General features: G+C 38.8%; 3 protein-coding genes across 3 annotated transcripts in view; 1 reads left to right on the top strand and 2 right to left on the bottom strand.

Annotated features, from left to right (window-relative positions):
* PEX1 (peroxisomal biogenesis factor 1) overlaps positions 1–11,310 on the bottom strand; it is a 61,744-nt gene extending 50,434 nt beyond the window's left edge. The window contains exons 1-9 of the mRNA XM_015810634.2: positions 11,118–11,310; positions 9,189–9,332; positions 6,316–6,399; positions 6,032–6,146; positions 5,182–5,945; positions 4,076–4,195; positions 2,000–2,117; positions 1,166–1,272; positions 81–175 (exon numbers count right to left, since the gene is read on the bottom strand). Of these exons, the coding sequence (XP_015666120.1) occupies positions 81–175; positions 1,166–1,272; positions 2,000–2,117; positions 4,076–4,195; positions 5,182–5,945; positions 6,032–6,146; positions 6,316–6,399; positions 9,189–9,332; positions 11,118–11,231 (1,661 nt within the window). The 5' untranslated portion in view covers positions 11,232–11,310. The remainder of the gene's footprint in view (positions 1–80; positions 176–1,165; positions 1,273–1,999; positions 2,118–4,075; positions 4,196–5,181; positions 5,946–6,031; positions 6,147–6,315; positions 6,400–9,188; positions 9,333–11,117) is intronic.
* A 57-nt stretch (positions 11,311–11,367) lies between these two features.
* Positions 11,368–14,389, top strand: RBM48 (RNA binding motif protein 48). The gene is made up of 5 exons (XM_015810635.1): positions 11,368–11,680; positions 12,427–12,617; positions 12,795–12,940; positions 13,558–14,111; positions 14,268–14,389. Exons 1-5 carry the CDS (start codon positions 11,564–11,566, stop codon positions 14,358–14,360), a joined length of 1,101 nt encoding a protein of 366 aa, XP_015666121.1. The 5' UTR covers positions 11,368–11,563; the 3' UTR covers positions 14,361–14,389.
* Positions 14,390–14,572: 183 nt separating this feature from the next.
* Positions 14,573–16,262, bottom strand: part of EFCAB1 (EF-hand calcium binding domain 1) — a 10,188-nt gene continuing 8,498 nt past the window's right edge. The window contains exon 6 of the mRNA XM_015810637.1: positions 14,573–14,667. Within this exon, the coding sequence (XP_015666123.1) occupies positions 14,617–14,667 (51 nt within the window). The 3' untranslated portion in view covers positions 14,573–14,616. The remainder of the gene's footprint in view (positions 14,668–16,262) is intronic.

A 16,262-nucleotide genomic window follows, 5' to 3' on the forward strand; every position in this document is an offset into this window, starting at 1 on the left:
TGAATGCATAATGAATATTAAAAAATTCATCTATTCATCATTCATTTCTTTCCTTTGTGTTATTATTAAAAAGTACTCACCCTAAGCAGTTTAGACTGAGCCATGGCAAAGGCTGTTCACAACAAGATTGGAAGTTACTACTGCTGGATCCTGGAGGCATAGGATGTAACAAAACCTGCAGAAAGAACATACTATTAGGGGCAGAAAAAGTGATAAAGGAGAAGCCACATTTATACTGATGTAAGTCCTATTAAGTTCAATAAGGCTTATTTCTGATCACTTAGAAGTAATATCCTGAAGAAGTCATAATGACATACGATTATTTAAAAAATAAAAAATAGCAATTATTCAAGTTTAGAAGCATGTACTATAGGAACAGGCATCTTATTTTGTGGACAGGCATATTTTTTATTTCAAAAATGGTTTTTTGAACAATTAATGGGGAGCTGTGATCGGTGATATCAAAACAACACAAAGTGGGTAGGACAAATTTTGGAGCTTATTTTTGTTTGGAGGCACCTATAAAAATGGAAGATATAAACTAGCATACATTTTGTTATTAAGTCCCATAAAGTAAGAAAAAGTGATTCAGTCAAGGAAAGTATTAAGACTGAAATACTAAGCTCTAAGACTTCACAAACATTATGCTTTAATGTTCTTTATTTAAAAAAAGAACTGAAAATGTTGGTCTCACCCACGTTGTAAAAGAGATCTGAAGTTCAGAACTAGAGCACAGTTTGCCCAGGATGATTTTGTTTTTTGATTATATGGACAGATGCACTTAAATAACAATAGGCACTTAACAAAGATGTGCATATCTCAAATTACAATACTGCATTCAAAATAAGGTTCACATTTCCTTGTATTTCAAAACTTCAACTCTTCAGGTTATAAATCACATTTTACCTGCTACTAACTACAGAACTATGGAGTCAGAAACAGCAAATTCAAATATAAGAGCTTGTTTTGCAACGAGGTCACTCCAGAATTCTCTTCAAATATTATAATCTATTGCAAATTTCTAAATAGTGAAATTTATTATCATCTTAATTTTTCTTATTGCTTATATTAAGATAATATCAAGAAAACCAGATACAAACAATAATCTTAAGTAAATGGCATTAATATTTCAAATTATTAACAGTCTAAAATTAGTTATACTTACTTGTATATTTGCCTTCTGCAGCAAGCTAGGGCTCAGGATGAAAGCATTTTTAGCTTTCTCTTCTTCGGTGTCAGAAGTGACCATACTGAGGACAAAGTCTTCCAGGCCTTCCAAAATACAATGAGCATTAATCTGATTATTATTCAATACAAAATATGACATATTTTAAATTTGTAAATCTAGTTGGTATGACAATGAGTTTCATTGTGTCATCAGAGGTCCCCAACCCCCGGGCCGTGGTCCAGTACCAGTCCGTGGCCCGTTTGGAACTGGGCTGTGGAAATGATGGGTATGAACACACATGTGTATGTGGCTCCACTTGTGTGAGCAGCGGGTGGGTACGCACATTCATGCAAAACTCCATTTGTGCGAGTGGCAGGTGCATGTGCTCGTCACACCCGCAAATGGAGCTTTGCCTATGCAAACAGCGAGTGGAACCATCCCTTCCCCCCCCCCCCATGTCTGCAAAGCTGAAAAGGTTGGGGATCGCTGGTGAATATTATTTTTAGTGTTCACTTTCATTACTTACAAAAAAAAACAAACACAACAATTTTAAAGGACTAAACAGAGCAGAGGAAAAGGTCCTTTATAGTTAGCTCAGATTGGATGTGCTACTATCAAATAAATAAAACATTACCCATTTTCTTTGCAATATTGCAACTTTTTTATAAATTATCAAAAAATATTTATGGCAAGATTAATTACTAATCTAATATATTAGATGTAGATAAACTAACTGAAATCCAGTTGTGACTGGCTAAATCTTTTAAAATTGAAGTATAGGAAAAACCCTGCAACATTCAATAGTTACAACTGTAGCTGAGTTTTGCTTACCAGAATTAAGTGCTAATTGTAGATAGCTTGTTTCTGCTGTGATCAAGGGAAGCCTAATGTAATCCTCTAGCCACAACTTAAATGCATTTTTAATGTCTTCTTCACTTATTCCTTTGTTCTAAAATGAAAAAGAACGAGGACTTTAATTCAGTAATATTTTTTCTAATAAAAAAGATTTTTATGAGGAGCTTTTTTCATTCTGTTACCTATTAGCTGACGGGTTACCAGTAATCACAACACTATCCCACAAGTTGATCTCATTTTTGTCATCTTCTAAAGAACTGTGATGTTTTTTGGGGAAAAAGTATATAAATTTGGTAGGGTTCACGCCTTTTATACCAAATGACAATTTCGGGCATATTGGCATTATGTTTCTATCAACAGCGAGTAAGCCCTCAATCAATCCAAGCATCCCATCAATTTTATTCTAAATGCTTGTTTTGGAAACTAAAGAATATAAAACCCTTGGGTTTTTCCAAGGTACCAATTGCAATGTAGATCCAAAAAATGGACGTTGACTTAATAGCTTTAAACAAACGGATATTACTCAGAATTGTAGGGAAATACAGTCTAAAAAAATAAAATACAGCATATGAACTAAAGTAAAGATACCAGTTTCTACCAACATTGTTGAATTAAATATTTGGGAGCATAGTTATACTGGCAGAATTCCTGCCATGCTCCTTTTAAATAAAAAAAATCAACATAACTCTCTTCACCACACTACAGAATTGTTAGTACGAATTGGAGAAATGTGGGCAACTTGTGAGATGGATCATGGAGGATGAAAGCAGAAACAAATAACAATTGAGGAATCTTTGGAAAGCCAAGAGCTTTCTGTGCCCATGAAGCACTTTTGGAGTGTAAGCCATTTATTTATGATTGTTCAGTAAATTCAGGCTTATAAATAATAATATACAAATACTCATTTGGAAAAACTTTGGAAAAAAGAATTCATTAAAAAATTACAACTTCTAAGGAGATTTAATCCATTACACTAACATGATGGCTCATAATTAAGATATTATCTTTGGATAATTTGAGACTGAATGTGACTGAGGTTGCTAGAAAAATATAACTACCAATGAAACATTTGAACTGAGAACAAATGTATCAGAAATTAATAGAAAATATAGTTACAGGTAGCCCTCATTTAATGATCATTTATTCAGTGATTGTTTGAAGTTATGGCAGCACTGAATGAATCATAATGATGCCCAGTCTTCAAAGTTACAACTGATACAACAGTCATGTGACCACTATTCAGGCACTTGTCAGTCTGCTCACATTTATGACCACAGGGTTGCTTCAACTCCTCCCACTCCCACCTCCTCCCCATCTATTGGCTGCCCTGCAGAGTGGCATTCTTTAGTGATGGTGTTGGCAACAGCACTAGGGCTGAAGGAGAGGCCCAGGGCCTTCTGCAATCATCACTGGGTGCCTGGGCCTCTATTTCAGCCACCAGTACCACTAGGTAGTGTTACCTCAAGCCCCATGCTAACAGCCCTGGCCACTCTTATCTCCACAACGCAAGGACTCGGCTGCCCCTGCTGCCCTGTGCTCCACTGCCCTATGACGACTTCTGCCATCATCTTCCAATGCTGATAAAGCATGTCTGGCCAGACCCTAGGTATGACAGTTTTTCTCCCTAGCGCCACATGTCCCCTTCTTACGATGCTTTGGAGGTCCTCCAAAACCTAATGAGAATGCTGTTTTTCCAAATTTTGTGTGCCTTTCTCCAAATCATGCAGGCACTTTTTGCAATGTTTTGGAAGGTTTTATGAGGCAATGCTGAGGTGGCTAGCTACAGGTGCAGGACTTGAGGTAACACTCCTTGGTGGCAGTGGTGGTGCTGGAGCTGCAATAGAGGCCTAGTGGCGGCAGCAGCCGGCTGCTGAAGGTCCCAGGCTTCTACTTCAGCCCCAGAACCACTGGCACCACCACTGCTGCCATGGTGTGCTGTTTGCAGGGTAGCCAAAAGAGCACAGATAGGCCTGTGAGGAGAGTTGAAGCGAAATCTGCAAGTAGACAATAAGATACTGGAAGCAGTTTATCAAGTAATTAGGTCAAACTCACCAAAATCCGATCAGGCTGTAGTCTAACAGAGGTTGGAATTTTAGGATCTGAACTGATTGACGTGATTCTGACAGCAGCATGCATTTCTATATCTAGCTTCTTTCTCAACCACTCAGGTATCTGAAGTGCAGAATAAACAGTTCGTAAACAGTTCCTTCTCCAATATAGAAAAACTTTAATATTTCATAAGATGCATTCACTGGTATAGTAGTGAAGTTTGTGTAAAATCGCTTAGGCGAGATGGTTGGTACAGAAATTTGACAAAAAAATAAATTAAGACAACTTAAGATTTCAAAGCTATTCAAAGACTATAATTATAATTAAAATGTTAACAGCTTTCTCAGTTCTCTCAAGGAAAAAGGGGATTCCTTGCATTTTATTTTTCACCATCATTTATTGATTTGATTTTGGTTTAATTATTTGTATCCCCTTTATTATTTTCACAAATAACTCAAACATATCCTAGCACAGTTTCCTCCTTTTTTCTCCTCAACATCAAACCTGTGAGGTAGATGGAGTTGAGGGAGAATGACTGGTCCAAGTTCACCCATCTGGCTTTCATGGCTAAGATAAGACTTGAACTCACAGCCTCCTGCTTTTCTAGCCTTGTGCTTTAACCACTAGACCAAACTGGCTCTCACATTATTTATGGCAATAATATTAACTTATAACCCTATTTTTGCAGCAGAAATAAATGCTGCCTAAGTGAAGAAAAACAAATGAAAAATACACTAATTTTTGTTTTGCTACTTTAATCCACTTTATAAACTTGATTTAGGAAGGTACATAAATACTTGAAGTAAATAAAGCAAACTAAATTAGTATTTTTAAATTGAAATTATTTGAATTTATTTTATTTAAAGTTGGATTAGGATATAATGCTCACTAAATACAAAAAAACAACCTTAAGTATTATAGTTTGGAGATTGCTGTCAGCAATCACCATAAGCACATTATTCTGAATAAGCACAATCTAATACAGCTTGGTTTTTAGGTAAAATATTTTAATTCTCTAATGTTAGTCAACAATTCATCAAAAATTGATTTAAAATGCTAATGAGTCTAATGTAATGATTTTTCCTGTATCCTTCATAAATTTTACTAACCCAAATTCTTCCAACATGCAGTTGTTCCACATTGTTATTGAACATTATGGCATCCTTTAGATCCTCAAATCCATTCCATATTATTTGCACAATAGAAAACTCATTAGATTCTTGACTCTTACTCAAAGTAAATTGCTTTTGGTCTTCTGTATTAGACAAGTGTTTCTCTTTCTTTGATGTTAGATGATACTTTAACTCTTGCATCTGCTGTTTTGGAGAAAGCAGTTTACTAATTTTCCCATAAGAAACTTGAGTATTAGCTTCTAAAACAGGAAATACTTCATTCCATGGAAAAACAAAGACAGTGTTGTATTCCTGAAATGTACATGTTTCCAGCATATTTTTCATGCTGGGAAGCTGCCTCTGACATACTCTAAAAACAGAATCCACCTGAATCAAATTGAACAGATGATTTTTAGCAGTGTTCATTTCGTCAATACCACCAGAAGGCTCGTGTTTCTTTTCGGAATTATAAAAAAAAATGTTCCCAAGTAAATTCCAAATGTTTGGGAAAATATTTCCACTCAGTGGTCCCTTTGCATTTGGCTGATCCTGCTGAAATTGCCTATTTGTTTCTTTGGAGTGTGGTTCCGCATTTCTTTTCCTTGGTTTCAATTCAGTTTCAGGGACATCATCCTGCATAATGTCTTCTTTCAGGGAAGGCAACATGGAAGAACTGTTTTCACTCTGCCGTAATTTAGGAGATACAAGAAGCTCTGTGCAAGGTTCAAGTCTTCCATAAAGAGCTGGGGGTTTTAGAGCAACTAAAATAAAAAATGGAAATGTTAATATACACGCTTAAGTTATAATTATCTCTCTAATTCTGATAAAGTCTTGCATAACCACTTACCAATTCGGATATAGATACAAGTATGTTGCTCAACCCACACTGGGAAGACACCTTTTGGAAATACTATTCGAATTTGATCAAGAAGATGCCTTTCGAGGGATAATGCATGCAACTCCTATAATCATTTTACAGAGTGTTAAAAAAAATCTGATCCTGGTTGAGAAGATTGCAAAAAAATGTATACACAAAAATGGCCTTATCAAATAAAAATGCATGTTTAGTTAATGTGAAACAGATAAGAGGGGGAAAATATAAATATTATGTAAAAAAACCTCTTTAATTACCAGTATTTCCCAATCATCTGCTGAAATTGGTTCAACTTCTACTTGCTGACAGGACAAAACCTGAGAACAGGGTTCAAGGAATACCTGGCAGATAAGAAATCTAATTAAGTTAATTTCAAAATTTTCAAACAGACCACTGAAAATAATTCTAAATGAGAAAAGAAAATCTGATATAAGAATCACATGGTTACTGATCTGTATTGACAATATACATTTTCAAACTATATTTTGGCCATATAATTAGTATTATTTATTCCCTTTGGCAATGTAAAAGTTATTTTTGTCATCCTCAAATAAATAAATGATATTTTATTCAATTCTGACAGTAACAAAAACTAAACAGTTTGGCAACAATATTAATACATCCAAACTTTTATTTGTTGTTCCACTGACTGACTCACTGAACCCTAAGCAAAAATATTCTAATATTTTATTTTATTTATTAAACCTAAATGCCATCCATCTTATGTAGAGGCAACTGTAAGTGGTTTACTAAAATAAAAGGTTAAAACAGTAAATATTAACACAAAACTGATTTAGAAAATGACAAAGATGGGAAGGAAGGGAGCTAGATGCAATGGTGAGGAGTTTGGGATCTTATCTTAGTCCATTAACCATCTCCGGAATGACATGCCCCCACTGGGGAACCAGGGCAGGTGGCAGAGGCAGGTCTTCAAGCTCTTTCAGAAGGTCAAAAGGGTGGGTACAGATCTCATCTCGGGGGTCACAATACTGGCAAGGTATAAGTGATACATTGAAAATAATTCAACATACAGTTAGTTCTTAACTTACGACTGGTTGCTTAGCGGCTGCTCAAAGTTTCAGCAGACCCTCCAAAAGCTACTTACATCCCAGTTCCAAAGTTACACCTGCTGCTGCACCCACAGTCATTCATTCTTACGACTGACTATAGGGACACTGCAGTAGTCCCCCTGTTTATTTCCTCTCCCTCCCTACCCTGGGTCCCGGTGGGCCTGCTTCCTATCCCATCAGGTCCCAGACCCTCTTCATTTACTTTTTGAAAATCTCCAGAGCTTGGGCTAGGAAAGGAGGGAGGCTACTCCATTCCTGGCTTGCATGGTGAGATCCCAGAAATAGCCACTGTTTTCTGGTCAGCTGCATTGAATTGTGGCTACCCTAAAAATGATGGGCAGTTTTCGGATTGTGCCACATGGCCCAAGAACGAATAGACTTGTTCTGCTTGCTTAACATGAGCTCTGACACAACACAGGGCTTTCTAAAACTTGAATTAGAGAAACAGAGCAAAGATCTTTGCACCTGGGTGTGATCCCAGAAGTAGTTGCCATTTATAGAGCTCCCACAATTCAACAAGGCTGACCAGAAAATAGCATCCACTTCTGGGATCAAGCCACATTTCCCAGTCCTAGGCTGCATTAACATATAAAATCAAGATCACGTCAAGTGCTAATGCCACTTTATAATGGCTTGGTAAAACCACATTTGGAATATTGCCTCCAGTTTTGGTCGCCACAATATAAAAAAGATGTTGAGATTCTAGAAAGAGTGCAGAGAAGAGCAACAAAGATGATTAAGGGACTGAAAGCTAAAATATATGAAGAACAGTTGCAGGAATTGGGTATGTCTAGCTTAATGAAAAGAAGGACTAGAGATGACATGATAGCATTGTTCCACTATATGCCACAAAGAAGAGGGGGTCAACCTATTATCCAAAGCACCTGAAGGCAGGACAAGACGCAATGGATGGAAATTAGTCAAGAGAGAACCAAGCTAGAACTAAGGAGAAATTTTCCGAGAGTTAGAAGCATTAATCACTGGAACGACTTGCCTCCAAAAGTTGTGGGTGCTCCAATACTAGAGTTTTTAAAGAAGAGATTGAACAACCATTTGTCTGAAATGGTACAGAGTTTCCTGCTTGAGCGGGATGGACTAGAAGAAGTTTCCTTCCAACTCTGTTATTCTGTATTTTGAATGAAGAGGCCTGCTCTGCTTCCCTAATGCAAGTTCTGGAAAGTTCCCTGGCCATCAGAACAATCTGGATCTCAAGTTAAATAAGGAGGGCAAACCACTCCATTCCTAGGCTGATCCCAGAAGCGACCATCATTTTCAGAGCACTCACAATTTAATGTGGCTGGCCCCAAATGGCAGCTTTCAGGATTGCGCCACATGGCCTAGGAACAAAGCGGCCTACCCTTCTTCCTCTTCCTAACCCAAGTTCCAGAGATCTTTGAAAGGTAAGTGCACAGTGGATGACATGGGGTGACAAGGGTGTGGGACATGGTGGGGCATTAAGTAGACCCAAAGCCTGCAGAGATTCCAAGGGATGGGAAGTGGCCTCAGGAGATGGGAAAGTTTTGGGAGGCCCAGGGCAGGGCCTATGCTAGGTCTGAGGGCCCCTGTGCTTCACTTAACAATCTGTTTATTCATTTAATGACTGCACTGGAAAAAGAAAGAACAGGGCTCTGTAATGAGGCGATCACATGGACACTTCATTTAATGGCCCTCACGATTTCTGAATGTAATAGACAAGTTCCATTACAGTCTACAGTTGAGGACTACCTGTATTATTTCTGCATGTTTCTTTCAAGCAATATTCTTTGTTGTGTGCAGTTCTTTGTTTGTGCATATTCCATAAGAAAAGCACTTGATGTGTATGTGTTTTGCAGGGGCAAAGCAAATGAATTAATAGTGAATGTATACAACAATCATTTCAAAAGTTAGCTATGTCATTTGAACTATGTTTGCCTGCATCTTGGTATTTTATTAAGCATAACTTGTAGACAATTTGATAATTTAATAAGAAGCCAGATTTTGAAACTAGAAACTGATACAGTCCATATGTATTAACTTCATATCCTACTCTAAGTGTACAAATAGAAGACGATGTTTCAAACCTGTTGTCCATCTTTGATGCCAAGCTTTTCTGCTAATTGTCTGTTTATTTCAACAATGTTTTCCTCTCTTTGACGATAATGTTTGATTTCCATCCAACCCAAGAATACTGGTTGATTCCCCCAAGAAGCTTTCACAACTTGATCCTATGAATTTCAAAGAGAACAAAGTTATATTAAACAAACAGGGGATATTTCATGAAATAAATAAATACATATAGATAAGGCCAAAGCAAGAATGGGGATTTTTGTAAAATTAGACTGTTCAGGTCTAATACATTCAGTATGTCCAGAAATCGAGGAAGTCCTTTGGGTATCAATTTGAGGGCTCCAATCAAATTGGTATAACAAAAGATTTCTTTTCCATAAGTATTCAAATTTGCTCTGTAAATCACAGATTTTAATTTTTTTCCCAATCTTAGCATCACCTACTACAGCAACATCAAAGAATCAGACTTTTCTCCCCAATAACTATTATATCAGGCATCTGATGCTTGTTGATTTGGATCTTAAAATACCATAAGACCTGAAGCCACTTAGTAGTAGTATTTTATTCTGGCTTTTAAATGGATAACTCAAACATATCTAACACTCCTTCCTACGCCTATTTTTCTTGCAACAGCAACACTATGGAAGTGGTTGGTCCAAGAGTGACAAGCCCAGAGTCATAAATCAATCAATCAATCCCTCTATTTATAAAATACTCAGGGTTTGAATTTTATATTTTTATTATTTTTTATACTTTTTCTGCTTTTATGGGTTAATAGAATTCATGCTGCTCATTTTTCAGCCTTGCATAAGCACAAATACTACATCATATAGTATATCACCTGCACACTTTTCAATCTTGGATACACAAATAGTACAGTCCTGTATGGTTTTAGGTTTCTTAATTTTAGCTTTGTCAGATTCAGCCTTTATAAGACCAGCTCCAATTGTCAGTAATCTGGAAAGGAGCAGCTTTTTGGAAGGTCTAAAGACCCGCAAGCACTGAATTAGGGTGAGGTTGAATCAGAGGGTCAATAGTTTGATGGCCTGGAATTTGTTAATTTTAGCTTTAGCTCTTTGTTTTAAGAGTATTTGCAAAGTTAATACAGAACTCATCCCCCACACCCCTTAATTATTACACTGCACTAAGATACCATCTCCTGGATGTTATAAGGTATTTTTCCAAATGATAAAAAAATAGTTTTTAACTGTGTTCACCACAATGAGAAAAAAGTTCCACAGGCCTTATGGAAAAAAATATCAGATTTAAAACTCCTATTCATTTAATAGCTGCAGAAAGTTGCAATTAATTTCAGATTATTCTCTACTGCAATGCTTGAAAAATATAGCAATGAAACACCACTTTCCATTTCATAATATTTGATGTCATAGGCAAGTAATCCCCAGTGGGCAGCAGCACCTACTATTGGCAAATTTCGAAAACACAATGACCAACAAGATCAGGGACAGCACCAAAATATCCTATGTCAGTTGATATTGAACATCCTCAGAAAAATACAATAACATATCATTCCTGTAGTGTTGCCAAGAAACCTCCACAGGCACCGCTGCAAATATCCTTTTCGTCTGGAGCGAATAACTGTTTTTACTTAGCACAGCTAATGAAGAGGATAAGGGTCTCCTGCTGGAACAGGGGGCTGGATGAGAAGACCTCCAAGGTCCCTTCCAAGTCTGTTATTCAGAGAAGTCTGGTTCTTTTTATACTATCTGGAACCAGGCAAGAGTCCCCTTCCGTGGCTCGTCTAAAGTGCTAACAGCCCCATACTTGAATATAGAAAGTTGTTACTAAGAAAAGTATGCTGTAACTGTGAACAAATACTTCAGCCTCAGTAATCATGGAGCATAAAACGAGTACGGGGCGCCGTGAAAAAGAGGCGCGATCCCGGAATGGAGGTTGGTGGCCACCTTCCTGAATTCCTGTACCTGCTGCAGTCGGAGATAGGAAGCCAGCCCTGGCGGCAAGTGCAGAAAGCTGTTCTTGACCCCGCTCAAGGAGACGCTCGCCGCGGCTACTCCGAATCCTCCTGCCCCCAACATGACAGCCGAACCTCCGGCCACCCAAGGCCAGGTACCAGAATCGGACGTCTTAAGACAAAAAACACAGAACGTCGCGACTCTTGACCGTCATCAAACTGGCAGAACTATTGTTCCGGTTTCCGGCACTGTATCGTGCCGTTTTTGGAGTAGCGTAATGTCGTTGGATGTTCAGCCGTTTTCCCCTGCTGTGATTGGATAAAATGCCAGGGCTCCGCTTCGTTCCCTCGCTGGGTTCTTCATCGATTTCTTTCCGCCTTTCCTTTGAGTGGCCCTCGGGGCAGGGAGGACTTAGGTGACTGTTTGAAGAGGCGACAGAGACTACGGGAGTGAAGATGGCGGCGGTTGGCATTGGTGAGGAGGTTGGTGGCGTCTGCCAGCATCACGCACAGCAGACGATATGTGCATCTCGCGCTAAGTATCGCGAAGGGCGCCGGCCAAGAGCAGTGAAGGTAAAGGAGAAAGCGCTCTCGCTTTAGCGATGTCCTCGTCTTTTCAAATGAGCTCTCTGATACAGATACTTTGTTGGGCTCTCCGTAGGAACCCTACGAGCCGAACAAAAGCAAATCTGGCCTTCCTTTCCTCCCTCCCCTTTTTGTTTACATATACACTCGCAGCACCTATGCAGGACAGAACAGGACAGGACGACCTTGAAGAAATTTCTCCTTATTTCTAGGTTGAATCTCAATTTGATAGGTTTCCTTCTGTTACTTTTTGTCCTTGCCCTCGGGTGCTTTGGAGAATAGGTTGATAATCTCTTGGGTATTTTGACTGCTATCATGTCACCTTTCTTCATTAGACTAGCATACCCAGTTCCTGCAACTGTTCTTTGTGTGTTTTAGCCTCCAATCCCCCAATCATCTTTGTTGATCTTCTATGCACTCTTTCTAGTGGGTCAACATCTTTCTTACTTCATGGAGACCACAAAATGTTCAGTGTTAACAACCGTGGTAAAAAGATCATAAAATCAGGTGCAATTCATTTAAAAACTGCATTGCTTAGCAGTGGAAATTCTGGTCCCAATTGTGTGCATAGGTAAGGACTACAATGGATGAACTGGATCATTAATCCTAAAATATTTAACTTTTGGCACATTCTTTTAAAGTAGTGATATTGTATTACTGTAAACAATTAATTTCAAAATAGAATGGCTCACTTACATATATTAAAGCATTATTAAAGTAATTTTGTTTTTCAGGTTTACACTGTCAATTTAGAGTCTCGATATTTGTTAATCCAAGGTGTTCCTGCACTGGGAGTTATGAAGGAATTAATTGAACTTTTTGCTTTATATGGTACTGTCGAGGAATATAATCCACTAGATGGATATCCAGCAGAAGAATTTACTGAAGTGTACTTGATCAAGTTTTTAAAAATACAGAGTGCAAGGTAGTAAATACTGCTTTTGTTGTGCCTAAAACCCCCATTTATTTAATATTGTAATTTCTTTCATATATCAGTTTTATATAGACCACAACAGTTATTTTTATAGTCAAAACTTAACTTACTGGATTTAAAGAAAACTTAACTTCAACAACATTGAGTATCACTCTTGCTCTCTTTTAGGGTAGCCAAAAGAAAACTGGATGAGCGGAATTTCTTTGGCAGTTTGCTACATATATGCTATGCTCCAGAATTTGAGAGTGTACAAGAGACCAGAGACAAACTAAAAGACAGACGAAAATATATAGCAAAAGCAACCAGTTGTAAAGGTTTGTGGCTTTTATTATTTTAAATCAGTAGAAAGGCAAGAGCAAACAACTTTTGTAATTCCCCCCAAAATACCAATATTAATTCACCAAGGGTGTTATCAAGTCAAACTCAAGTCAATGAGGACTTTACATTTACTGTTTGAAAAGCTATATTCTTTCTTTTTATACTCTCATTAAGAATACCTCTTGCATTATTTCAAATCTAAATAGTTTGGCGTGGAAAAAAATATGGGAGCAAAAGAAAAAACTGTGTTTACAGGATTTACTTTGAATTGGATGTAGTTAATTTTTCTTTTTTTTCTTAGTTCATGTATTTATTTTGCTTATTATTTCATTGTACATTTTTGCACAATTCCAAAAAACCCCCGGAATGATGGACATCTTGTAATTTATTAAAATATTCCAATTCTTCATCCAAAGCATAGCAGAACAAAGATGATTTGGAGGGATTTTTTTCTGTAACTAATACATTAAAACAATTTTTCTCACTGCTCATCAAATAAATCCTATTCTCTATTTTCTATCATGGTAAATTGTTAACAAAATTAAAGTTCACTTCAAAAATGCCTTTTTTACTATGCACTAATATAACATATTATTTTTGTGTGTGTTTTAAGAGCGATCACTGGAAACAAAACAGGATGGTTGTATACGTTCTCCAAAGATCATGCAGTTGGTTTGTCGATCATGGACATCTAAAACAACAGCCATTAGCAAATGGAATCCAGCAACATATACACAGGACCCCTGTCAATCTTCCTGTTCCACATTATTACTGAAACATATTACATCTCCTTTAGAACAACATTGCCAGAGTCTGGTAGTAGCACCTCACTATTCTCGTCACTGTGCTACAACATCTGCATGCTTTAGCCAAAAGATAAAAATGGATAAGAAGCCACAGCAAAAAAAGCATGACACATTGGCTTGCTGGAACCTAGGAAGAAAGATTGCATGTGATGAAGGTCTTGCAAGATTCATGCCCCGAACTACTCAACTTCAGGAACGAAAGAGGAAAAGAGATGAAGACAACAAACTTGCCCTTTTGGGAAGAGAGCCTAATGGTGAAGAAATCATTTTTGGCCCAAAGCTACCAGAAAGACCTAAAATAGATATGGATGATGATTCACTGAACACCTCAGCAAACTTAATTCGTAATAGACTAAAGAAGGTGGGCCAATAATTTTTCATTCAATGCTGTGAAAATATGTAGTTCTAACATCATTTAGAATTTGTATATATGAATTATTTTGCAATAGATTAATCCCTTCTATTCCATTATAGATGCATATAATATGCTAACTGTAAATTCTCTTTTTCAAACTAGATTGCTGATCCAATTCAAACTTTAAGTTCATCTGAAGAATTATTAGTGGAAGATCAAACAAAGCCAGTAATAAAGCAGAGGCGGCGAATATGAATATTTCTGCTTGCATGTTACATTTATATTTGACTCACAAACAGGTAGGCTCTGTTTCTAGACAAAGAAATATGGCTTCATTTGTTAATATGAAACAGTTCTTGTAAATTTAAAGTTATTATCTATTATATTGAAATTTATTGATGGCTGTGAATGTTATCACCTTATTTCTTGTGCTCCTAATGATATCCTCTGATGCAAGCATTGGCTCTACCCAGCTATGTTACATTTCATTCATTATATTCCACTTGCAGATCTACAACTCAGGAGCATCTTGGAAAGCTTGTGACTCAAAGGACATCCTGCACTGCAAAGGAAATAATAAACATTTTTTAAAAAAGCTATAACAAACATACGTCCAAAGAACAATGTCTACACATCTGGAAATGTTTAATAAAATATTAAAATTAGGTCCAATATCTCACTTTTAAATAGCAAATTTTAAGAGCCTGTTTGGTGCCATGGCTAAAATACCGTATTTTCTGGCGTATAAGACGACTTTCTAAATCCTGAAAATCTTCTCAAAAGTCGGGGGTCGTCTTATACGCCCAGTCGTCTTATACGCCGGAAAATATGGGTATTCAGGCAGGCTTCCAGAGTTCGGCTGGCAGGATGCAGGTAACCCCTCCCCCGTCCTGCTGCCTCCCGCCGCTCCGCGTCCCGCGCCTCCGTGTCTCAAGCCTCTGTGGCACAGAACTGCTGGCGTTATGCTTGGGCGGAAGACTTTTTCTTTTACAGATGGGGCAGGTGGGCCTGACATTCGCGCGCAGGCAGGACCCCGCCCGCCGAGCCAACGCTTCCCCATCGCCCTCCACGCCAGCCGTCTCCGTCTCCAGACCTCCCAGCTGACGGGCGCAGGTCCGGGGGTCGCCAGATGACGGGCGCAGGAGTTCGGCGCTGCAGCGGCCTCCCCTTCGCCCTCTGCACCGGGCAAAGCGTTGCCTGATGTTCCAGCTGATGGGCGCAGGTCCGGGGGTCGCCTGCTGACGGGCGCTTGCTTCTTCGGCTGGAGCAATTGCAAGGGCTTGCATGGTCCCCAAGGGCCGCTGACGTGCTCCCCGCCGCCGGCGACCATGCAAGCCCTTGCAATTGCTCCAGCCGAAGAAGCAAGCGGCTGGGAGGCCGTGGCGGCGCCTACGAACTGCGCCCGTCAGCTGGCGACCCCCGGACCTGCGCCCGTTAGCTGGGAGGTCTGGAGACGGAGCCGGCTGGCGTGGAGGGCGATGGGGAAGCGGTGGCTTGGCGGGCGGGGTCCTGCCTGCGCGCGAATGTCAGGCCCACCCGCCCCATCTGTAAAAGAAAAAGTCTTCCGCCCAAGCATAGCCTTTAAGGATTTTAAGGATCTTTGAGAGGGAGAGAGAAATAGAGGGAGAGAAAGAGGGAAAGAGAAATAGAGGGAGAGAAAGAAAGAGGAGAGGGAGAAAGGGAGAGAGAAAGAGGGAGACGGAGAGAGAAAGAAAGAAGGAGGGAGAGGGAGAGAGAAAGGGAGACAGGGAGAGAGAAAAAGAAGGAGACGGAGAGAAAGGGAGAGAGAACGAGGGAGAAAGAAAGGGAAAGAAAGGGAGAGAGAAAGAAAGAGAGGGAGAGAGAGAAAGAAAGAAGGAGAGAGATTAAATTAGTAACATGGCTGTTCAGTGAATCTGGTTTCCCCACTAACTTTGCTTGTCACAAGGTTGCAAAAGGTGATCACATGACCCTGGAACAATTATTATTATTATTATTATTACTTTAATTTATACCCCGCCCTTCTCCCGAGGGACTCAGGGCGGCTTACAGGTAAGTAAAAACAGAGCTATACAATAAATATCTAAAAGCCAAATTAAAATATATATTAAATAACCTGTATTAGAAAAATTATAAAATCCCTTTAAAATCCCTATAAAATCCCCCCCTAGGCCAATC

Source organism: Protobothrops mucrosquamatus, unplaced genomic scaffold (genome assembly GCF_001527695.2).
Source record: "Protobothrops mucrosquamatus isolate PMUCROS unplaced genomic scaffold, P.Mucros_1.0 scaffold13, whole genome shotgun sequence".
In the NCBI taxonomy this organism is placed as follows: domain Eukaryota; kingdom Metazoa; phylum Chordata; class Lepidosauria; order Squamata; family Viperidae; genus Protobothrops; species Protobothrops mucrosquamatus.

Excerpts from the sequence above, each read along its gene's own strand:
- RBM48 (XM_015810635.1), top strand. The coding sequence starts at position 11,564 with ATGGCGGCGGTTGGCATTGGTGAGGAGGTTGGTGGCGTCTGCCAGCAT. Across the intron at positions 12,618-12,794 it reads TTAAAAATACAGAGTGCAAG|GGTAGCCAAAAGAAAACTGG; the intron begins GTAGTAAATACT and ends GCTCTCTTTTAG. Across the intron at positions 14,112-14,267 it reads TTCGTAATAGACTAAAGAAG|ATTGCTGATCCAATTCAAAC; the intron begins GTGGGCCAATAA and ends TTTTCAAACTAG.